General features: G+C 39.1%; 1 protein-coding gene across 8 annotated transcripts in view; it reads left to right on the forward strand.

Moving 5' to 3' along the window:
• ZFX (zinc finger protein X-linked) overlaps positions 1–16,035 on the forward strand; it is a gene marked incomplete at both ends in the record, with an annotated part of 29,311 nt that extends 13,276 nt beyond the window's left edge. For 4 of the 8 annotated variants that reach the window (XM_084259256.1, XM_084259257.1, XM_084259258.1 and 1 more), the window contains 5 exons: positions 12,232–12,381; positions 12,593–12,736; positions 13,203–13,355; positions 13,891–14,031; positions 14,852–16,035. In XM_084259256.1, coding sequence (XP_084115382.1) covers positions 12,232–12,381; positions 12,593–12,736; positions 13,203–13,355; positions 13,891–14,031; positions 14,852–16,035 — 1,772 coding nt within the window. The remainder of the gene's footprint in view (positions 1–12,231; positions 12,382–12,592; positions 12,737–13,202; positions 13,356–13,890; positions 14,032–14,851) is intronic. The other 4 variants (XM_084259260.1, XM_084259263.1, XM_084259259.1 and 1 more) reach the window with 2 other exon arrangements.
• Positions 16,036–24,613: the final 8,578 nt, after the last annotated feature.

Genomic DNA, 24,613 nt, shown 5'->3' on the forward strand with positions numbered 1-24,613 from the left:
AGTTATGCAAGAACTAGGATACAGGCCAGAGGCACGGGAGGATGAGATCATTCACCAGAGACAGAGTGGGGAGCAGAACAGGCAGACGGACAGACAGAAAGCACTGCTGAGGGGAGCAGCGGGCGAGACAGGAGAGGTCTGCCGCGCCATGTGGGTTAGCTCCCTGGCCGGTCAGGAATCAAACCCGCACTGCAGAGGCTGTGGACAGCTTCACAGCACTGCGCCCAACCCACTGCGCCACCAGGGAGGTCCCAAATAAAACTTTCTATTCTACAATTTTTCAGTTGATGTGCTTTAGGGTTTAGAGTATTAAAAGAATACATTGAGGTGATTGGGTAGTAAGACTGTTGGACTGTCTCAGAGTAAGTTAGGATGGCTCAATTCAAAGGACTGATTTTTTTCTTTGATTTTTTTTTTTTTTTTTGTACTGAAGGTACAAAAGCTGGTTTCCTTCCTCGCCACCAAGCCTAACATTCACATCTGGGAATCTTGTTAAACCTTTAGAAAAGATTTGTGTATTCCTCTTGAAGTAACTTATTTAGGACGCCAATCCTCTGTATTTTTATTTCGAATTAGCCAGTTTCATGATCTTAACAGGTAACTGTTAAGTTCTGGAAGGCTGGGATTTAGTGACTGAATTCCTCTCCACCTGTGGGTACTGATCATAGTTGTATAGACGTCAAACTTAATTAGACTGTCCTTGAGACTGATTCTGTCCTCATAGTACAGGTTTTTCTTCCTGATTGTTGTGTGTGTGGTTTTTAGGACTACTGGAAAACATTTTAACTCTCTGAAAATGTGGCAGATTTACAGTGATAGATTTTACTTGAATTTTTTTTTTTAATGACCCTGCCTGATGACTCCTAGCAGTTGTTTAAACTTTCTTTAGCTTTTCCTTAAAAATAAATAATATAAAAATATTCTTGAGGGCCTCCCTGGTGGCGCAGCGGTTGAGCGCTGGGTTGCGAAGCTGCCCGCGGCCTCTGCGGCACCGGTTCAATCCCCGGCTGCTCCCGGGCCACCGGAGGAGGGTCCCACATGGCGCGCAGACCTCTCCTGCCGCCCGCTGCTCCCCTCAGCAGTGTACTTCGGTCCTTCTGCCTGCTCTGCTCCCTGCTCTGGCTCTGGTGAATGCTCTCACCCTCCCGCGCTTCTGACTGTACCCAGTGCTTGTATAAACAAAACAAACAAACAAACAAACAAACAAATAAATAAAACATGCCTCTATTAAAAATAAAAAAAATAAAAATAAAATAAAAAAAATAAAAAAAATATTCTTGAGATCTCTTTTCTGGGTTGTAATTAAGACATCATTTCTCAACTTTTAGGTTTTTTTGTTTTGACATTTCTAAAGGCTTGGCATTTTCCGTGTTATTCACTATTAGTGTCATTAGCAGACACTAGTACATCATTTAAAAAATGAAAAGCGAAACAGACCATTGAAAACATTTGTTTGCACAAAAATGTGTACACAAATGTTCATGGTACCATTATCCCCCAGAGTGGAAGCAGCACAAATTTCATCAGTATCTCTCTCTATAGTGGACTATCATTCAGCCATAGAAAGGGGTTAAGTATTATTATATGCTGCAACATGAGGTGAACCTCAAGAAAGTGCTGCTAATTGAGAGAAGCCAGACAGGAAAGACCATGTATACTATGTGATTCCATTTATCTGAAGTGTCCACAATAGCAATTGCCAGGGACTTGGGGAAGGGAGTAGTTGGGCCTGACTGCTAGTTGGTATGGGGTTTTCTTTTGGGGGAATAAGATAGTGGTGATGGTTGTACTCATGGTGACTGTATACGAAAAACCACTTAACTGTATACTTGGAAATGGGTAATTTTAAGTTATGTGATTTATGTCCCAGTAATAACAATAGTAAAAACCATATGGACCAAGCAGTAATCCCATAGAGCCCTCATTGTTAACTTTTCTGAATAAAACTAAAGTCCCTGATTTAGTTTTTCCTTTTATGCAATTAGTTACTGACTGGATAAAACGTCCCCCAATATCATGGGTGATGTTTTCAAAAGGAGAGGTGGTGGTTGTGGAATTATGCCAAAAACTTTGTTTTAATTTTTCTTACCATTTTTACATGGTGGTGAAATACATACACCTTAACATTTACTGTCATCACCATTTTTAAGTACACAGCTCAGTAGCATTGTTGCATTCACATTGTTGTGCAACCATTACCACCATCGCCCTCCACAACTCTTTTTTTTTAAGATTTCTTTATTTATGCATACAAGAACTGGGGTACAGGCCAGAGGTGTGTGGGGCAAGAGGATTCACCAGAGACAGAGTGGGGAGCAGAACAGACAGATTGACGGAAATCCACTGTTGAGGGGAGCAGCGGGCGAGTCATGAGAGGTCTGCTGCGCCATGTGGGTAGCTCCCTGGCTAGGGATTGAACTTATGCTGCAGTGGCTGAGGATTGCTTCACAGGTTGCATCTTAACCCCTTGTGCCACCAGGGAGGCCCTCCACAACTCTTCATCTTGCAAAACCAAAATTGTACCTGTAGCAACTTATCCTCCCCCTCCACCCCCATCACCATTTTATTTTCTGTCTCTATGGATTCCGCTACTCTAAATAACTTACATTAGTGGAATCATACAATAGTTCTTTCTGTGACTGACTGACTTCACTTAGCTTTATATCTTCAGGATTTGTCCATGTTGTAGCATGTGTCAAAAACTTCATTCCTTTTTAAGCTGAGTAATATTCTGTTGCACCACCTATTAGATGTACTACATATTGCTTATCTACTCTTCCTTCAAAAAGTTTATTTTAAAGTAGTAATCCTTTGCCTTACCTATTTCTCGCTTCCCTCCCCCCTAACTACTTTTTTTTTTTTTAAAAAGATTTATTTATTATTTATACAAGCACTGGGTACGGTCAGAAGCGCGGGAGGGTGAGAGAATTCACCAGAGCCAGAGCGGGGAGCAGAGCAGGCAGAAGGACCGAAGTACACTGCTGAGGGGAGCAGCGGGCGGCAGGAGAGGTCTGCGCGCCATATGGGACCCTCCTCCGGGGGCCGGGGAGCAGCCGGGAATCGAACTGGCACTACAGAGGCTGCGGGCAGCTTTGCAACCCAGCGCTCAACTGCTGCGCCACTGGGGAGGCCCACAACTACTTCTTAATGGTACTTAATCATAGTATTTTAAATAATGGACTTTCTTGATTTTTAAGAGGTTTTTGTTATATATGTTCACTCTTGACTTTCTGCTATGATATAGATGATAGTTTTTATTCTCACCTCCTTTCCCCACAACTTCTTGGGATAATTATGATACAATTTTTTTAGTTTCACTTTTCAAAAATTGAGTAATATATTAATATCTTCATTTCCTGTTCCATCAGATGTGGACAGTATCCCTTAACTCCTGCTTTTTAAAATGAGGATGTTAATACTCTTAGCCTCCTTCCTTTAAGCTGTTCTGCCTACCTTTCATCCTGTTTGTTTTGTGCTGTTGAAGCTGATGATGATAGCTACATTCTATTCTGGAACCATCAGTCTTCCAGTCAAGTCAAAAATCAGTGTGCAGTGCTTACATTATTTTGATTGTGAAAATACTGTTCACAGCGTATTGTTGATCACTTTGATTATGTTTATGCATAAAGCTTTTTTTCCCCTCCTAGAAATTTAATTGCCTTTTACTCTTTCTAAGAAATATGTTGTCAAGTTTGACTTCTCTGTTCAGTTAGGTTTTTCTTTGAGTCCTAGTTTTCCCAGTGATTCCCCTCTAAGAGCTTTTGTCTTTATGTTCCATTCAGGAGAAGTTGCTTTCTAGGCTTACTGTAATCCACTTTTTTCTGAAAATTTTCTTTTCTCATTTCCTGAGATTAATCTGTTGTTTTCTGGATCCCTGTGCCACCTTTTTTACTTGATTTACTCCCTTATTTTACTAGACCAAGTATTAAAATAACTTCCTAAGGAGTATAAATTTGTTTACTAAGAATATTTTTATTCTACCATTAAACATGTTTGACAGTTTGGTTAGGCACAGAATTCTACGTTGAAATTAATTTTCCCTTAGAATTTATGTTAGTATGTTTGTCTTCCAGCATTCAGTGGAAGACAATTTAGGAGCCTGATGCCATTTTGATTCACATTCCTCTGTAGGTATTTCTTTTCTTCTGAAAGCTTTAAAGTTCTTTTTTTTTTTTCAATCCCTGTTGATCTGAGTCTTGTGCCTAGTTAGGTGTAAGTCTTTTTTCATACATTGTGTTTTCATGCACAGTAATACTTTGAAGATGCATGTTCTTCAGCTTTCTGAAAGAAAAACAGCAACAATCTATCCCAACAGTTTTCTAAACCTGTGCATTCCAGTGTGGTCGTCACTAGCCTCATGTGGCTAACTAGGTTTAAGTTTCACAAAAATGAAATTATTTAGAAAAATATACAAAAGTGATTATGGAGAAGATAGATAAGGGAGACAGGCAAAGGACACATACATATGAGAAATTGCAGAAGAAGAGAATAACCAATGAAGTAGAGATATATTTGTAATGAAAGAAATTTCCTGAAAGATAGAATCCTTCTTTTTCCAGTGTATTGATAGAATGATAAAAGCACCAAGTCATAATCTCGGTGATGTTGAGTGAACTCTAAAGATATAGTATAGGGGCATCCACACAAAGCTACAGTGGCCTAGAACAGTGGAACTGTGTCTACAAAGTTCTGAGAAACTGTAACCTAAGAATTTTATATCGGCCATTTTGTTCCTCAAGTTAAAGCCATAGACTGACATTTTCAGATATTCAGAAACTGTAGTACCCATTAACCCTTCTTTACAGCTCTATTTGTACTGAATCTAGCAGACCAAACGATCAGTTAATAAATAGAACTCTAGAATGGGGAAACTGTAATGAAAGGATTGATAGTGAGTATTGAATTAATTTGATCTAAAGCTATAAAATATTTGGCAAGAGACGGTGTGTAAACTATGTTACTTTCCACATCTTTCATAGCAGGGTGACAATGGATACTGGCTTTATTTACTTTTATTATGGTAACATAGGTTTACAACAATGTATATTAAATTCGAAGTATAGGTTCACACCTCTTCAGGTGTTTTTTACCACACCATACCCACCACCAAAGGACCAATAACCCTCCACCATAATCCATTGGGCCCCTTTTGCTCTACTGTGACAGCCTCAGTTCTACAGTCAGATTTCTGGTATTTGATTTTGGTTTGGTTTTGTGTGAACTCCTGTTTTGTTTCTCTATACCACCTAGAATGAAACCATCCAGTATTTGTCTTTCTCCTGCTGATGTTTTTGCTTGACTTAAACCCCTCTAGTTCTATCCGTGTTGTCACGAATGGCAAGAGTTCGTCTTTTTTAACAGCTGTGTAGTATTTCATTGTGTATAAATGCCACACTTCTTTATCCATTCATCTGTCATTATCACTTAGGTTGTTTCCATAACCAGGCTATTGTAAATAGTTCTGCATTTTGTATATAGTGTGCGTATATGCGCCCCCCCCCCAACACACACATCCCTTCAAATTAATGTTTTTGTATTCTTTGGATTGATAACCTAGAAAAGTAGAATTGCTGGGTCTTTTTTTTTTTATTTTTATTTATTTATGCATATAAGAACTGGGGTATAGGATTCACCAAAGACAGATTGGGGAGCAGAACAGGCAGATCTACTGAAATACACTGCTGAGGGGAGCAGTGGGTGAGACAGGAGAGGTCTGCTGTGCCATGTGGGTTAGCTCCCTGGCTGGGGATCAAACTCATGCTGAAAGCTTGGAGATAGCTTGATAGCACTGAGACTTTAACCCTTGCGCCACCAGGGAGGCCCAAATTGCTGAATCTTATAGTAGATCTACTTTTTTTTTTATATATATATATATATATATATATAGAGGCATGTTTTATTTATTTATTTTGTTGGTTTGTTTTGTTTATACATGCACTGGGTACAGTCAGAAGCGCGGGAGGGTGAGAGAATTCACCAGAGCCAGAGCGGGGAGCAGAGCAGGCAGAAGGACCGAAGTACACTGCTGAGGGGAGCAGTGGGCGGCAGGAGAGGTCTGCGCGCCATGTGGGATCCTCCGCCGGTGGCCGGGGAGCAGCCGGGGATCGAACCGGCGCCGCAGAGACCGCGGGCAGCTTCGCAACCCAGCGCTCAACCGCTGCGCCACCGGGGAGGCCCTAGTAGATCTACTTTTAATATTTTGAGAATGGATACTGGCTTTAAAATAGATTCATGTATTATCAGCAAAATATGACTCCACAGTTTCATAATATTTTTCATCTTTAGAGGTTTAAGAACTAATAAACATTTACTTGAAGATCAGCATTCATGTATTTAATAAACGAATGTTGTATGCTTACTCTGTCAAGCAGTATTGCTTGCACTTGGGGCTACATCGGTGAACAAAACAGATGAAAGTGCCCTTCCCTCATGGAGATTATATTACAGGGGTGTAGGCATAAGTAAGTGATACAGTATAAGTGATATATGCATGGGGAAGGAAGAAAAGGACTGTAAGGAGGATTTTTGGGTTACTAGTCATGGTCTGCTGAGATGATGACATTTGAACAGACTTAATTTGGAGGTGTGATAGATATCAAAGACGTGTAAATCTGAACTTGGGAGACTGATCTTGACTGGAGACATCAAATTGGGAGTTGGCCTATAGATGAGATTTTAGCTGTAAAACAGTATGAGATCACCAGCGTGATCGTGAATAAACCAAGAGCAAAGATGTTTTCAACATTAAGAGACAGAAGGAAGCTCCTGCAAAGGACTGAGGAGTTGGGCACCTAGTGAGGGAGGAGGAGACAAGGAGCTTGGGTCCTGGAAGCAAGTGAGGAAAGTGAATCGCAGTGGAGGGTGCAGCCAGGACTAGTCAAAGGAAGCCTAAGGACCGGAGACTGAAGAACCAGTATTGGTGCTGCACTTGGCTGAAGTGAGTTTAGAGGATGTGGAATGACTGGAAGTGGCAGAGAAATGGGACCAAGAGTTTTCGCTTGTTTTAAAGGGGGTGTGTGCGCTGATGAAACTGATCCACTCAGAGGGAGTTTGGTGGGGAGTGGGGAGGAGAAGGGTGAGAGGGTCTGGAGCAATAAAGAGTAGGCAGACTTTAGCAAGGAACACGGATGGTTTGTCTGGCCTTGTTAGTGACGGGCAGGTGGCTAGAGGTGGTTGTTTCAGTTCTCAGTGAAATAAGTAGTAGTAACGTCATCAACTGAGCATGAGGATGGGGAAGTGATTTTAGAGATCTGAGGACAACGTGGAAAACAGGGTAGAAGTAGCAGAAAAGGTCCACTTCTGGTTGAGTCATGAATTTAAAATGAAACTGTGTGTGTGTGTGTGTGTGTGTGTGTGTGTCCAACCAGATTTAGCTGCGTAGAGGAATATTGCATTTAGCCAAGTTTGTGGTTCTGCCAAACCAGTATGATGAAATGAAAAGCAGGGGTAGGGCAAGGAATTGGAGAGCAATGGGATGGGATCGACCACAAAATTAAAGTTGTTTTGTTGATCAATTCAAGTGAATTCTAATGTAATAATTTTTGTCTTAAAAAAACATATTACAATACATAATTTTCATGGAAAAAATGTTCATTCTTCCATTCTTTTCAAGATTTATGTATGCATACAAGAGCTGGGGTACAGGCCAGAGATTGTCGAGGGTGAGAGGATTCACCAGAGTGGGGAGCAGAACAGGCAGGTGTACTGAAACACAATGCTGAGGGGAGCAGCGGGTAGACAGGGAGACAGCCTTGTGGGTGCTGCTCCCTGGCCTGGGATTGAACTCGTGCTGCAATGGCTGCGAATAGCTTCATAGGCCTTAACCCCTTGCGCCACCAGGGAGGCCCCATCTTTTTATTTATAACTGGGCATAGAGATATATCTGAATAATGACCTATAAATTCTGTTGATAGTTCCAGGTGGTGACTTATTTTTAGCATGTTTTAATTTCTTTTTATGCTGATAAATCATTTTTTTCCAGTAATAAGCTATGTATCATCTATAAGATATATATATATATATATTCAATGCAAAATTGAATAAACATAAAGGAATGGAAATAAAAGCACGTGTTAAGTTCTGGGCACATGGGCTAGTCTGGGGGCTCCTGGGGAAGATGAGACCATGGAGGCAGAAGGCAGTTTGACAGAGGTCACTTGCTGGGCTGTGCAGTGTATATTTTCCTTGGTAGGAAATGGGTCACCATTCTGTGCTACAGGAAGGTGAGTGGGTCTTTATTTTAGAAAAGCTGACTAAAGGCAATGTCTAGGGGTATTTGGTGGGAACCAGGCGACAGATCAAATACTAAGGATATCTCTTTTTATGATGTTAATTTTGACAAAATGTAATTAATTCACTACAAATCCAATACCATTTATCTTGGCAAAAATGACAATGAGATTTATCTAGAAGTTTAGAGAGGTGAGAATATCTAAATAATATTACCTATTTCATGAGGTTGTCCTGAGGAGTAAATGATAAATTTTAAAGTCTAGTCCTCCTGCTTGGCGTGTACTCAGTAAATGTTCTTAAAAATCTATCATGAAGACCGCCACTCCTTATTATGCAGATTCCTCATGAAACGTTCTTCGCGCAACTTTGCTGATTTTTAATCAGATCAGCATTCCTTTAACAATTTACTTGTGGTATACATTCCCACCCCCTGCCCCGGTATTTCTTTTCCAGAAACTACCAAGTTTACTGAAATCTTAATGAGCTGTGTTTTTAGACACCATAGTGTCTATTAGCATTGCAAATAACCACCCCCTAATTTTCAGTCTTCAGGGGATTTTACTGAAGGCATCTTGAAGCAGTGTAATGTGTACCTATATTATGCTATAGTTTTGCTTTACTAATGAGATTGTGATAAGTCAAATTTTTACTTCACTTTGGAAATTTAAAGCTGGATGAGTTGTAAAGAATATTATGTAAGGCTTGAGGAAGTGGATGCCAATTTATTTTAAAAGAGAAATAGAAAAAACTGGGAAGGAAATTTACTCTCATAATGTGGGATCTCTCATTGTTGGGGTTATTGGTGTTTTTTTTTTTTTTTTTAACTAAATTTCATACAGTGAATATATATTTATTTTAAAAGCCAAAAGATGAAAATACGGTTCTGGATTGTAAAGACAAGCACATCACCCTCTTTCCCACCCCTCATTTTACTAGTTCACTGACTTTGGGTAAGTCAGATACCACCTCAGGGATCTTTATTTCTTTATCTGCAAAGGTGAGAATCAGATGAAATAAAAGTACATAGAAATACTAAGGAAATTGCAAAATGCCATGCAAATGGCAGTTATTATTAGTAGTAGTCTTAATTTCCAGAAATTATGCTCTTCTATTTTGGAGAATCTTATTCTAAAGCTCTAGTTCTTTATTACTACATTAGAAGAAGGCACTCATGCAAAAATCATACTTTCGATGACTCAGTTTTATCGAAGCCTTCTTTGTCTGTTTTTAGAAATTTATTTTTAATGGTAGCTTTATAATCAAAGTGAAATTTTGAGTACTTAACAGTACCATCGAAGTTGTGTTCTTTTTTAAACAAATCACTTCTGCAATATTTGATATTCACAATAATTTCGAGGTTGAGTCATTGGGGTACATTTTCAAGGTAAGAATCTTGAAGGTGAATTTTGCTTTTGCCTAATAGAGAATAGTTTCATTCAGTTCATTTAAGCCTGTAGATTTGAAATGTGTGTTTTCACACATGTATGAAAACAGAGAGTTCTTTATTCCAAGTTAGTTAAATACCTGACATTTTGCAAGCTCCAAAATGATTAGATTTTCCAGTCATCTGAGGTTTTATCTTATGAGTACCAGCCAATCAGCGTAGGTGAAAACAGCTAGACTGACCTTGTTCTTTGTAAACACAAGGACATTTGATTTTCCAGTATCTGTTAAAATCAGTTTTAACAAACCTTGCCAAAAGAGGCCAAGCATCATCAACAATATCAAACTGTTCAGAGATGAGTTCTCTGAAGATGTAACAGATGTATGCAGGACTCTCCTGCTAATTTTGAGAGCTTTATCCTTCTGATGCTACTTAAGTTTGAAATTCCAAAGCCGCCTTTAAGGAAATAAAATTGGTTTAATCAGCTTGATGTGTGATAAAAATATTTAACTTCGAAAAAGTGCGAGTACACATCAACCAGAATAAGGACATAAATGCCAGTTCTTCCCCCTACAAACTATTTTTATAAACCACAGTCAAGGTACTAGAATTTACATTGGTATATTCAGAGTTCAGAGACCCTCTATTTGTTTTTTTAAACCACAAAGAGTTTAACCAGCTGTTTTCTTTGCATATTCATATCATTAGCTTGTCCTGGATCATCTCATTTTCTCTAGCTTCTCAGGCTCTTAACCCTGTCTGCCATTCTCTCACTAGTAACCAAAGCCCTCACCCCCTGTTTCATACCCATGGTTGAAGCCACCAATCAGTATTTGCAACCTTCCCCCTTCCCTAAAAGCAACATAGCTGTGTTCTCATCCAGGTTTACCTCCTCAAATCTCAGAAGGATAGCAAGTTTCTCCTCCCATTTAACAAATATTTTTTCATCTTTGCACCTAGTTTCATCTTCTTCCTTTTGCTCTGAGATCTTGATCCAGGAATGCCACCATGTCCTATGGCTTCAGCCTTTTGTTTTCTACTATATTTTTTTCCTCATAGGTTTTGTATACGTGAGTCTTTGTTGAATCAGAAAAGTCCTGACTGCAGCCCATTCTAGTCACTGCTCCCTTGTTTTCCATTTTTAAATTAGATTTCTTGAAGAAATTCACTTTCTGTTGAATCCTCAACCTAGTTTGGTCTGACCCATACAGCTGCACTATACCACTTTTCACCAGGAATGTCAGTGACTTCTGGGATGCAACAGTCAGTATAGACATTCCTCCTTGACTTCTGTGCATGCTGCAGTTAGTGCCATGGCCTTATCAGAATTGTTGGCTAGCTTCCCTCACGCTTTTCCACCAACCTCTCCTTTCCCTTCTCACTTTCCTTTGTGAACTCTTCTTGTCCCTCCCTTACACGATGACATTCCGCAGGATGACCTCAGCCCACTCTTTTCTCACACTGCAGGTTCTTACTGTGTGATCGCAAGGCTTAGTTAATACAGGCCTGATAGCTCCCAAATCTGTGTCAGCCTTCAGCTTTCAGACTTGAATACCCAGCAGCTAAATTCACATCTCTCTCTGTCATTGAGTCATTGCTTCATTTGTATTCTGAGCATCTATTCTCCTTGGACTCTGTCTTAGAAGACGAATGATGAAAACACAGGTTCTGCTTTGTCAATGGGAAAGATTGTGGGGTGGGAGGATAGGGACCCAAATAGTGATAATACAGTGAATTGTGTGCTCTGAGAAGAACTGGCAAAGGGTGTTCTGAGCACAGAGTGATAGGAACAGTTGAGCAGCCTGGAGGCTTTTAGGGTTGTTGGCCCCTCCAATCTTCTATTAATTAATTAAACCTATAGGAAGAGAAGTCCTTTTGTTCATTCTCTTTTTAACAGTTCTTCTCCAGTTATTCAGTCAGAAACCCTTCGTTATCTCGGCTCCATTGTCACACTCAGTTTTTAATCAGACACCAAGTCCTGCTAATTTCAACCCAAGGTAAAACTCAGCCCTTTTACCCATCTGTACCTCCTCTGTCCTGATTTGAAGCCTCCTCATTTGTTGCCTGCATTATTGCAGTAGACTCACAAGTGGAATCCCTGTTTATGTCTTGATTCCTTTGGATTCATTTTTCTCAAAGGCAGAAGCATGGTATAGCAAAAATGGTAATTTTTGTCAAGCACTCCTTGAAAGTCTCCGATTACCTACAGCAGAGGTTCTCAAACCTCTGATCAGAATCCCTGGAGACAGAGGGGTACCCCTAATCTGTCTGTATATCTTTAGACCACACTTCTGGAGTCTCTGATTCTGTAAAATGGCATGTGCTTATTTTAAGTTCCTAAGAGATTTTTGACACCTGACCAGATTTAGAAACTGCCGACTTACTAGGATCAAGTCTGAGTCGCTCTACTTGGTGTGCCAAGACCCTCTGTCATTTGGCTTAGGCTTAGCAGTCAGCCACACCCTACTGCACCCTTAGTGTCTACTTGTGTAAGTAAAATCATTTCAGGAAAATCAAGTTAGAGGTCATATTAGTAAAAAAGACTTTCTGAAGTCAGTAACGTTTTATTTAAGTATGTACTATACTTAATAGTAATGGGGTTCTTGCCTTTTTAGTGGATGATGCTGGGAAAATTGAGCATGATGGTTCCTCTGGGATGACCATGGACACAGAGTCAGAAATCGATCCTTGTAAAGTAGATGGCACTTGCCCTGAAGTCATCAAGGTGTACATTTTTAAGGCTGACCCTGGAGAAGATGACTTAGGTAAGAGGAAACCTTCAGCACATTGTACATCCTGATCCAGATGCTTCAACCTGATTACTTTCAGGTGGTTTAGATTGAGAACATTTGAAATATTTTCTGAAGATAAACTTTAAGCAGGGATTCCAATGTAGCAGTGAAAAAGTTTGTTAAATGCGATAGGTAGAATTGAAGTTTTCACATAAATTCTTGGAGCTGTCATCTTCCCTGCTAGGTGGCACGGTAGACATTGTGGAGAGTGAGCCTGAGAATGATCATGGAGTTGAGTTACTTGACCAGAACAGCAGTATTCGTGTGCCAAGGGAAAAGATGGTTTACATGACTGTCAATGACTCTCAGCAAGAAGATGAAGATTTAAGTAAGTAGGTGGCCTTTTTGTGGGAGAAAATTTTATGTTCTTGTAGTTGTTTTTTTTTTTTAATACAGCCAGTATTCGAAAGAAACAAGAGCATTATTACAGATTATTATGCAGTCATATTCCAAGGGAAACATTAGTGACTCTTTATGCTTAGAATGTTGCTTTAAAAACAGATAGTGAAAGCCAAGAAATGAATGATATGCTCAAGAAATATTATTGAATGCTTACTGTATAAAAGCTGTGGTTTAGGTCTGAACTTTCTTTCTATGTGTTTGTAAACTGAGTACAAGTAAAATATATTCCCATGATCTCTGTGAACCCAGTCACCAAAGTTTATGTAAATTCTTTTTTTTTTGATTGCTATAACATTGCATAATAATATTGTAGAGGTTTCAGGTAGGTGTCATTGGAAAGCAGCAGTGTATGTACTATGTTAAGTTAACCACTGGAATAATTTTGTACTTAGATGTTGCCGAAATTGCCGATGAAGTTTATATGGAAGTGATTGTAGGGGAGGAGGATGCGGCGGCAGCGGCGGCAGCGGCCGCTGCACATGAGCAACAGATGGATGACAATGAAATCAAAACCTTCATGCCGATAGCATGGGCAGCCGCTTACGGTAAGTCACACAGCAGTTCTTAGGACACGTGGGTCTTGGACAGCATGTGAATTCATGATTGAAGAATGGTTTCTGTGGTCTTGGGTATCAGAAATATGAACTACTAGTGCCATGTAAAGATTATTTGATTTGATCGAGAGCAGAGGAAGGTTATAAAGTACTTTTTGTCTTTATTTTCAACAGGAATTTCCTTCATGTGTATATTATATAGAAGGAAGTACTGCAAGAAGTGCACAGGCTTTCAAGCTGAAACTTCATCTTGATTCTATCTGGCCCATGACTTAATAATTTTGGGAGATAACAAGGGAGTCCATGGGGCAAAATGCTGACTTGTGTTTTTTAGATATGGAAGCTAGGCATTTCCTGTGGTTGCACTAAAATAAATGTGCTCATAAAACCCATTACCTAGAATGGGGACTTTTTTGTCATTCATGAGTATCATGGCTTACTTTTTGTTGTTGTAGTTAATAAAGAACCCCTAATTTTTTATAATTTATAATACTGTATAATTTTGTTTTCTAATGCGCATTGTTAGGTAATAATTCTGATGGAATTGAAAACCGGAATGGCACTGCAAGTGCCCTCTTGCACATAGATGAGTCTGCTGGGCTCGGCAGACTGGCTAAACAAAAACCAAAGAAAAGGAGAAGACCTGATTCCAGGCAGTACCAAACAGGTGAGGGCACACGAGTTCCACAGCGCAGCGTGCTCTGCGAGCTCTCAGATGAAACTAGTATGTATTCACAGAGGTGTTGTGATGGCATTTTAGCTGCTAGACCACATGTAACTTGTGTAATGAATTTGAAAATATAATTTTAAGAATTCAGTGATATTCATGAATGATTTCCTTGGATAAAATGAAACAGGGAATGGATCAAACATGGATTAAAAAAATTGAAAACTCAGTTGGTATTTACGTGGAAATGAAAAAAAATCCCTTAAAGATGTTGCAAGCATTAACCTTTTTTAAAAACTAAATTAAGAATCTGATTATGTGAGCATAAGTCAGGCATAATTTACAGAGCAGCAGGACAGATATTTCAGTTCATGTGACATATTTCTGTCTGTCTACTGATTTGCATATTTTAAAAGTGGGCATTTTTAAGCTTTACCATAAATTGACATACATTATACTTTTTTATTAACCAAAGTAGAAATTCTGATTGTAAAATTTATGAATAATTTTCCACCGATTTATAAATCGATGCCACTTTAATCACTAGTCGATAGCAGTTACGTATTACTTGTTTTTTTAAGCTGGAGGCAGTGACGTTGGTACAGTCAAATTGAGTGAAGTTTCCAAGACCAAGTTCTCCTTACGATGAGATTGCTAGGTCTCATATGTTGAAAAATGGTAAAAGGAATAAAAAGTAGCAACGAGCTTACTTAACTTAGTAGTACTTGCCCAGTAATATTTAGCGCACACTTTAAATTCTTGAAGCAACCAAAATAGAACTTGGTTTGATCACTCATCCTCCTTTCTCTTCCTTTCTTAGCAATAATCATTGGCCCTGACGGACATCCCTTGACTGTCTATCCGTGCATGATCTGTGGGAAAAAGTTTAAGTCAAGAGGTTTTTTGAAAAGGCACATGAAAAACCATCCTGAACACCTCACCAAGAAGAAGTACCGCTGTACTGACTGTGACTACACTACCAACAAGAAGATAAGTTTACACAACCACCTGGAGAGCCACAAGCTGACCAGCAAGACAGAGAAGGCCATCGAATGTGATGAGTGTGGGAAGCATTTCTCTCATGCTGGGGCTTTGTTTACTCACAAAATGGTGCATAAGGAAAAAGGAGCCAACAAAATGCACAAGTGTAAATTCTGTGAATATGAGACAGCTGAACAAGGCTTATTGAATCGCCACCTTTTGGCAGTCCACAGCAAGAACTTTCCTCATATTTGCGTGGAGTGCGGGAAAGGTTTTCGTCACCCCTCAGAGCTGAAAAAACACATGCGAATCCATACTGGGGAGAAGCCGTACCAATGCCAGTACTGCGAGTATAGGTCTGCAGACTCTTCTAACTTGAAAACGCACGTAAAAACTAAGCATAGTAAAGAGATGCCATTCAAGTGTGACATTTGTCTTCTGACTTTCTCAGATACCAAAGAGGTGCAACAACATGCTCTTATCCACCAAGAAAGCAAAACACACCAGTGTTTGCACTGCGACCACAAGAGTTCGAACTCAAGTGATTTGAAACGACACATAATTTCAGTTCACACAAAGGACTACCCCCATAAGTGTGACATGTGTGATAAAGGTTTTCACAGGCCTTCAGAACTCAAGAAACATGTGGCTGCCCACAAGGGTAAAAAAATGCACCAGTGTAGACATTGTGACTTTAAAATTGCAGATCCGTTTGTTCTAAGTCGCCATATTCTCTCAGTTCACACAAAGGATCTGCCATTTAGGTGTAAGAGGTGTAGAAAGGGATTTAGGCAACAGAATGAGCTTAAAAAGCATATGAAGACACACAGTGGCAGGAAAGTTTATCAGTGTGAGTACTGTGAGTATAGCACTACAGATGCCTCAGGCTTTAAACGACATGTTATTTCCATTCATACAAAAGACTATCCGCACCGTTGTGAGTACTGCAAGAAGGGGTTCCGTAGACCTTCAGAAAAGAACCAGCACATAATGCGACATCATAAAGAAGTTGGCCTGCCCTGACAACACTGCTACAGACATTCGTAGAGATACCGGCCTTGAAGCAGAAAATTATTTTAAGGCCAATTGGTCTCGTTCACATACAATACTGTATATTGATTTATGCTGTGTACAAATAGAGTTATTGCTTCTAGTTGACTTTTTTTTTTTACATTTTGTTCAACAGTGTGTTCTGAATTCTATTCAGTTTGTTTAATAAATGGGGAAAAGCAGCAACAAGCACGTTGCTTTTAATAAAATAATCCCTGATTCTATACTGAAGTTTTCTATCTTAGAAGTTTTATATTTATTTAATTATTTACCTTGCTTACCTTCATGGTACTCTTCTAAGACCATTTAACTTAAAGTTAAGGTAACTTTAGATTGGTAACTCTGAAAGTATTCATGGGGACTCATTTTTTTTTTTTTCCTATAAATTTCTCACAATAAAATTGTCAGAGACATCTACTAATATAAATGGGAGATTTTATAGTCAGGTCTAATTATCCTAACCTGGAAGTCATTTACTTGTCTTAATATTTTCAGACCACATGACAATGAAAGTCTCCATTAGAGCTTTTGCGTCCCTGGCATTGCTGAGTAAAGAACAGTAGCTGGGTTCGTGTTTACTTTTCATTTTGTTTAACAGGCAAAATATACTCTTTTTTTTTTTTTTTTTTTTTTTTTTTGGCTTTCTTTGGAGTATTTACATCTTTTGTCAGCATTAGCAAATTTCAAAAATTTTTGCTTGATCCTGTTGTAATTTGATTATTCTGTCTGTGCTGCTTTGTCCTGGAATTGTTGTGTGCTACAAATGAGACTTACTGAGGACTGCATTTTGGAATCTCCTAGAGGTAATTCGTGGCTCATAGGATCTTTTGCAACTTTATATATGTAAATGTACCCTGAATTATCTATATGCACATATATATAACGCGTATCTGTGTGTATTGCTTATTTTACATATTTATACACACAACCCCAAGTAGTAGTTGTTTAAAATCTATAATGAAAAGTATTAAATCTACGATAACATGAAAGATGCAGGGATGCATGAGAGAGCATCTTGTAAATTATGCTCTTTAGAGAGACTACTCAGGTGAAGAATTAGAAGGAAAATAAGGACACTAGTATTTTTAAAGAGTAAAGGTATTTTCTTTTAAATATCTTTGGTAATTGAAAAATAGAAGTTAAGATGTTTCTAGGTAGAACATTTTCATACAACTTCAGCTCCACGCCTTTATATTTTTCTGAGAAGCTAATGACAAAACTCCCTTAGTTCTCTCTGAACAGCCTGGGAAGGAACTCTTGTCATCAAGTGAGGGGGACTGAGGAAGTGACAGCTCCAAGTACCAGAGATTGGGTGCTAATTACGTCTTATACTTGGCAAGTTCAGCCAGTTCAGTTATTTCTTAGTTACAGTTAGCAAACTTTAAAAAATTCAGTGTTCAAGTTGGCTTTGATTAGGAGATAAAGGTGTGTTTTAGGTACATGAGGAAAATCTGAGGCCTTATTTGGAACATCACCGAGTCTTTCACAGTTTCGTTTTTCTTTTAGAGTTGACATTTTTTAACAAATAGTTTTCTGAGTCAGTCATAAATTTGTGAAATGAACTCATAGTTAATTAGAATTTGGTTACGTTAATATGAATCTTGGAGACAAGTTTTTGGGGTCCCTTAAATAGGCTATAGGCACATGAGTATCTGGCATGGTGTGGGAGATTCGGAATTATCTTCCACTGATAGCTGCCTTGCCACTTCATTATGGTGCTCCATCCCTTTTGTGCTGTTGGGTTTTTACCTTTTACCTTTCTCTTTGCCAGCGAACTTGTATTCAAGAATTATATTTGTAGGGTTAGAAATCTAAATATTTGGTGTTTGGCAAGCCTCTGAAGTGCTAGATTGATTTAGTCTAGTTCTAAATCAAGTGCTTTAGGCTGGTATGAACGCCAACCTGAATGCCAGTTCAAGCCAAGGCATGGGCCTTTGCCCTCTTGGCCCCCACAACGTATTTTTTTTTTAAGTGACCTAAAATTGTGATTCATTGCCCTGCAGTACTATTCTTGAAAGCTCTGTCTGTTTTTTTGTGAGAACCTTTAAAATCTTAATTTTTATTTTTCCCAGAAGTAATGTAAAACACTTAACCAGAAATGGACATTAACTTTTATATGTCCTACGAAATTAATACAGAAAATATAATCGGTCATTTATATTTTTTTAAATAAACTGAAAGATAAAGAACACAACACTTTACACACTTCATATTTCTCTTACATAGTCTGGAATCATACACAGTTCTTTTCTTTTTAAAGCACAATATTGAAACCTTTAAAAGGTATTTAAGGGTTTGGTCAAGTGAATATGATAAAAATGTATTTGTCTGTATAAAAAGAAAATGAAATTGTAGTCACTGTTATGTACTGACATTAGTTACAACCTAGTTTTAATTCTTAAAACAATTTTGATTAGCAAAGCTAAAAAAAATGGATGTTTCAGTTAAATGTTTTAAAGAGGTACAAATTTTTACAAGGACGTAATATAAGTTATTGTTCTGTAGAAATATCCTATTAAATATTGTATGTCCCGCCCTCTGTACACTTTGTAAAAAACGTAAAATACATAAAAAGAAAATCATATAGGGATGTGTGACATTATTGTAATTGTGTACTTGAGAATAACGTGCAAAAATAAAAATCAGAATATTTTCCTGTTAATGTTTAGTCTATTTGATACCAGTACTAAGTTAATGCTTTTTCTTAAGAAAAAAATGTACAGTTTTTGTAAAACCTAATAAACATCAAAAGCAGTGGATTATTTTCATTTCCCCATTTCTTAATTCCTTTTATGTAGTAGTGGAATGCAAAAATGCTTGATCGATTTAAATTTTGTGACTTGGATGCAAATACTGATAACATTTCAGCCCTGCGAATTTGCAAGTAATATTTCAGAAGTTAAGAGGTGACTGGTGAGACCTTTAATGAGCAGCATGTCCTAGAAATGCATTTTTTTTTTCTTCTTGATGGATTTATTTGATTAGCACCTCAGTTCCCCTGAGATAAATTTCCCACGCATGAAGTGGTTTTTGAGAGCACCTAAGGCACATTCCGGTGTCAGTCCCATAGCAGTTACTCAGTAGAGGTTGTCCCTACCTCCACAGCAGGAGCCCTGCCCTCAGCTACCCCTAGTGCCCAGTTGGGAGGAATCTAGTAGTCACTAGCATATTAAAGATGGGCCATTGTCATAAAAAATAAGAATTTAGCTAAAAGTTTTCATGAGTCAAAAAAGGGCAAGCCAGATTTGAGCCAACTTTGGTTTTCAAAGATGAGATGCTACGGTTTTTTCAGCTCTGTAGGAAGCGCTTGCCTAATCATTGAATCAGTACCTAATCAGAACTTCAGGTAACTGGTCAAGAGAACATGGTGAACGTCACTGTCCAGAGCCATAAGTCAGACAAAACCATCACATGCTGGGAAACAGCTGTAACAGGACTGCTGACAAGTAACATCTAACCAGTTCCTCATCCCAACCAGTCAGATAATGTGCTTTTCTGTTCTCTTGGAATCTCAGTATTACCAGTTTTCTTTATTTTCCACAAAATGTAGGATTCATATAAGAAAAAGCCTGACCATTCAAAAATCTTACAGGGGTGATAGTTAAGAGCAGTAATTTTCAAAATGTGGCCTAGCAGCAGGGGCAATGTCATAATCACCTGGGACTTGAAGGTGCGAATTGTCAGCCCTACCCCAAACCCACTGAATTGGGAAACTGGGTGTGGGATCCAGCGATCTGTGTCTTAACATGTCCTTGAAGTGATTCTGACGCATGCTCAAGTTTGGCGAACAGTTTTAGAGCACTTGAGGAACATACAAGATTGCTTTTGTGCAAAGTTGTGCAACATTTTGGGAGATGACAAAATCACACACACAAATAAGCAGTGAAAGTGAAATGGAACTTTTATACCTTCAGTTAACCCCCTTAAAAAGTGTCAACCTGCCTGTGGAGAAGAACATCCTTAGTGTATGGATAAGGAGCCCTTACTTCACAAATATTGTATGACCTCCCCTAAGTGACCCTCCTCAAAGGTAAATAGAATTCAGAGGAAGATTCAACAAGTAACATAAGGGCAGGAAAGTGTGTGGGTTTAATTGGCTCAATGTTCACTTATTCATATCCGGGGGGAAAAACCATTTTTGCCATAGTCTTCAGCTGTTTAGACAAGGTCAAAATTAAGTTTGCCCTTTTGGATTTTGTTTTTATCTTTTTTGTATATATTGTTTGCCTTTTTCATAAAATAATTCTTGGATGTGTTATATATTGTTCCTGTTATTTTTGACATCTTCGCTATTGTAAATAAATTCCTATTTTGTTTTAAGTTATCCTAGTGGACTGTTGGCTGTAGACAAGGCATACTCCCACAAACGCGCGCACACAGAAAGGAGCCTTAAGTGGCAGTAAATCCCCAATAAAGTACAAGCTGGAAGTGACATGATCCCTGCCATAGTTTAGCACTTCTAGCACCAATGGCAGAGATGGAAGTTCTTAGTCACCAAGTTTGAGGTCAAAATCAAGAATTAATCTCATTTGCTTGTTTTTTTCGTATTCACTTGGTCCCTCATGTTGCTTGTGTTGCTGTTATTCGTGAGCACAAAGTATTCAGTATCTTAGCATTGTAGTGTCCTGCTGATACTGAAAAACCACTAGGATATTTGATACAGAAAACCTGCTTAGGAATTCTGGATGGCATTCATTCCTTATGTGATTACCACAGGAATCTCTAAATGCCTTGACTAAAATAGAATATGTAACTAGACCTATATTATTTTGCCTTCCAAGAGCAGGTTCTTCTTTTTCTCCACGCATGTGTTTGACTTTATTTTTTTAAAGATTTATTTATTCATACAAGAACTGGGGTACAGGCCAGAGGTGTGGGGGAGGTGAGAGGATTCACCAGAGACAGAGTGGGGAACAGAACAGGCAGATAGACCGAAGTACACTGCTGAGGGGAGCAGTGGGTAAGCCAGGAGAGGTCTGCTGTGCCATGTGGATAGCTCCCTGGCCAGGGATCGAACTCATGCTGCAGTGGCTGCGGATAGCTTCATAGGTTGCGTCTTAACCCCTTGGGCCACCAGGGAGGCCCCGTGTGTTTGGCTTTATATGCAGAACACATTTCCTTTGCCCGAGCTGTTAAGACATAAGGGGAGGTATTGAAGAGCCATCTGTTGGGGTTTGGGAGGTTGTAACCACTTGGGTCATCCCCTTGGGCCCAAACCACACTGAAAATAGACATAAGAAACCACCAATTGAATGTGTGACTTCATCTAGCAAAGCTGGATTAGGAGACCCAGAGCTGAATGTACTTTTCTCTAGCTAGGCCTTGACCAGTTAGTCACTCGAAATATGGGGCCCACCTTAGTCTCCATGAGCTGTAGAGACTGGTCTCCCACCAAAGAAATGGAATTACAGGAAGAGAAGGGCTGCAGCATGCTTCCCAGTTTCCTGAGCCTCAGGAAGTGAGAGAAGAGTTTCCTTATGCTCATATAAGGGTTAGGCCGGTCAGGGGTTGCCCAGCGGCATTAGCCCACTAGCAGTGTGAGGTTTCTGCCATAGGTTAGCTTTGCATATTTTTGTCTGTTGTCTCCTGTTGACTTTGCCTGCTCCCTCTGAGGTGGTGGTTGTGAAAGACTTTAAAAGATTTTAGTTCCTGTTTCTCCCAAGACAGTATGTTTTAGTTTTTCTTCAGAAAAATATTTTTCAAAAAACAATTTACTTACTACACAAAGATGGAAACCTTGCAAATAAGTTATTTTTATTGCATGTTTTCATAACAACACTTGGAAAAAATGAGTCACAATGCCACTTGCTTTATTAAAGGGATTGTTCATCTTTGTTCTCTTCCAGTCTTAGTTCATACACATAAATCTTACCCATTTTGTAACCACAATATCGAGTCTGTTTAGCGATTTTCCTTACAAACATCAAGTGTTTTCATATGTTGTATTGTCTGCCTTTAAATTTTTTTATGTACATTCTTTTTGGAGACAATATAGAAAATTCTGAATGGTACAAAGAAAGTAAAATTCCCCCCCCATCCCTACAATAACCTGCAACATTATTATCCTTTTTAAAATGTCTTTACAGTTTTAATTTTACTACATTTTTCAACTGCAAAATACATGTTATGGTATCAAATGATGTACAGTACAAAATAAAGACAAACTTGATTTACTCCCACACTTCTTCCAAGCTAATATCTTTGAGGTAATCATAGTCAACAGATTGCATGCATTCCCTCCATGCTCATAGTAACCTATACAGAGATACATAGAGCAAGAGGAGGCTTTGATTAAATAGTTTTAACCAAAACGAGATTATGTAAATATCTTTGCAAGTCACTTAATATATACATCCAGGGCCTCCCTGGTGGTACAAGGGGTTAAGCACAGCACCATGAAGCATATCAGCAGCCACTGCAGCAGGAGTTCGAGCCCCAGCAGGCCAGGGAGGTGACCCACATGGCGCAGCAGACCTCTCCTGACTTGCCCGCTGCTCCCCTCAGCAGTGTATTTCAGTCAGTCTGCCTGTTCTGTTCTCCGCTCTGTCTCTGGTGAATCCTCTGACCCCCACACCTCTGGTTTACACCCCAGTTCTTGTATGCATAAATATATATATCCATCCATACAGGACAGTAGGCTGAACTCTGTCTCATTCTCTTTAGTAGCTGAAAAGTTTTTCAGAGATTGAATCCACCATAATTTGATCAACCATTCCTCTTTTGATGGACATTTGGGTTATTTCTGGTTTTCTGCCACTACCAGAATGCTGGAATAACTTTCCTGGTGCATATAATCCTGACACACTTGTGCTTCGATTTCTGTAGGATGGTTTTCCCCAAGATGTAACTGCCCACTGTAAGGATATGTGCTATTTTTAAAGTGTTACTAGATATTAGCAAGCTATTTTTTTTTGTTAGAATGTAAATTCCAGGAGTGTAGGGATTTCTCTCTGCTTTCTTCACTACTGTTCACTTAGAACAACACTACATGTAGCAGACACCAAAGAAATATTTGTGGGATGTTTAGGTTTTCAGGGTCATAGCAATCCACACTCCCACAGCAATACATGGGAGGACCCACTGCACTCAGGCCTATAAACTGTGGATGTTAGAGCCAATATTATAGGTTAAAAAATCTCTACATATGCCATCATTTCAATCTGCTTTGACCTTACTCCTAGTGGCGTTAAGTAATACTTTCATGTCTAGCAGCCCTTTGATTTTTCTCTTTGATGACTGGCCTATTCAAATCCTGTGTGCTGACTTTTTATTTAGAGCCTTTTTCGTACATTGGGCCTATCAACTTTCTAATACATTTATTGTACATTTTTCTAATCTATGATTTATCTTGTTACTATTAGCTATCTTTTGACATATATAAATCTTTAATATTTGTGTAATCAAATATGCTTATTTTTTTTCCTCTAAGATTCCCTACTTAAACAGGTTTTTCCTACCCCAAGTTTCTACAGCTATATGCCTAGATTCTTTTTCTAATTTTTTTTTAATAAAGATTGATTTATTTATTTATACAAGCACTGGGTTCAGTCAGAAGCGCGGGAGGGTGAGAGAATTCACCAGAGCCAGAACGGAGAGCAGAGCAGGCAGACTGACGAAGTACACTGCTGAGGGGAGCAGCGGGTGGCAGGAGAGGTCTGCGCGCCATGTGGGACCCTCGCTGGTGGCCGGGGATCGAACCGGCGCTGCAGAGGCTGCGGACAGCTTCGCAACCCAGCGCTCAACCTCTGCGCCACCGGGGAGGCCCTTTTTCTAATATTTTTATTGTTTTAATTTTGTTTGGATTTTTATACAATTAAAACTATTTGGGTATATTGCATGTTGTTTGGTAGAAGGCCTAATTTCTCTTTTCCTTGGAATAGTGAACCAATTTTTACAGTACTCTTTATTAAGTAAGTCATCCTTTGCCCCTGTGATCTGAAATCACATTTCATTATGTATTAAGTTTATATATATCCTTGGATTTATTTTTGAAGCCTGCTCTCTTTTATTGATCTGTTAGTCATTCTCATGCTGACACTATCTTGCGTTACTCACAGTACACTGTGGTGAACTTTAAATTTTTTTTTGAGATTTATTTTATGCATACAGTAGCTGGGGTGTAGGCCAGAGGTGGGGAGAGGGAGTGAGAGGGGGCAGATCTACTGAAATACACTGCTGAGGGGAGCTGCGGGCGAGACAGGAGAGGTCTGCTGCGCCATGGGGGTAAATCCCCGTCCGGGGATCGAACTCGCGCCGCAGTGTCTGGGGATAGCTTGATAGAGCTGAGACTTTAACCCCTGTGCCACCCAGGGAGGCCCCCTGTGGCGAAATTTAACATCATAGGGCAAGTCCATGTCTTTCCCACAACTTTCTTTTTTCCTTTATTAACATAATTTATTTATTTATATATATTTTACATCATTGTTCATTTTGTACAATGTTTGCTATCTCCTCTGAGGTGTAGTCCCTAGAGAATTCCCACCTCCAATTCACCCGTGCACCATCACCACAGTCCCTTGTGCTCTTCTCACCCTTGTTTTGATCCCTCTTC

The sequence above is a fragment of the Talpa europaea genome (assembly GCF_964194135.1).
Source record: "Talpa europaea genome assembly, chromosome: X".
In the NCBI taxonomy this organism is placed as follows: domain Eukaryota; kingdom Metazoa; phylum Chordata; class Mammalia; order Eulipotyphla; family Talpidae; genus Talpa; species Talpa europaea.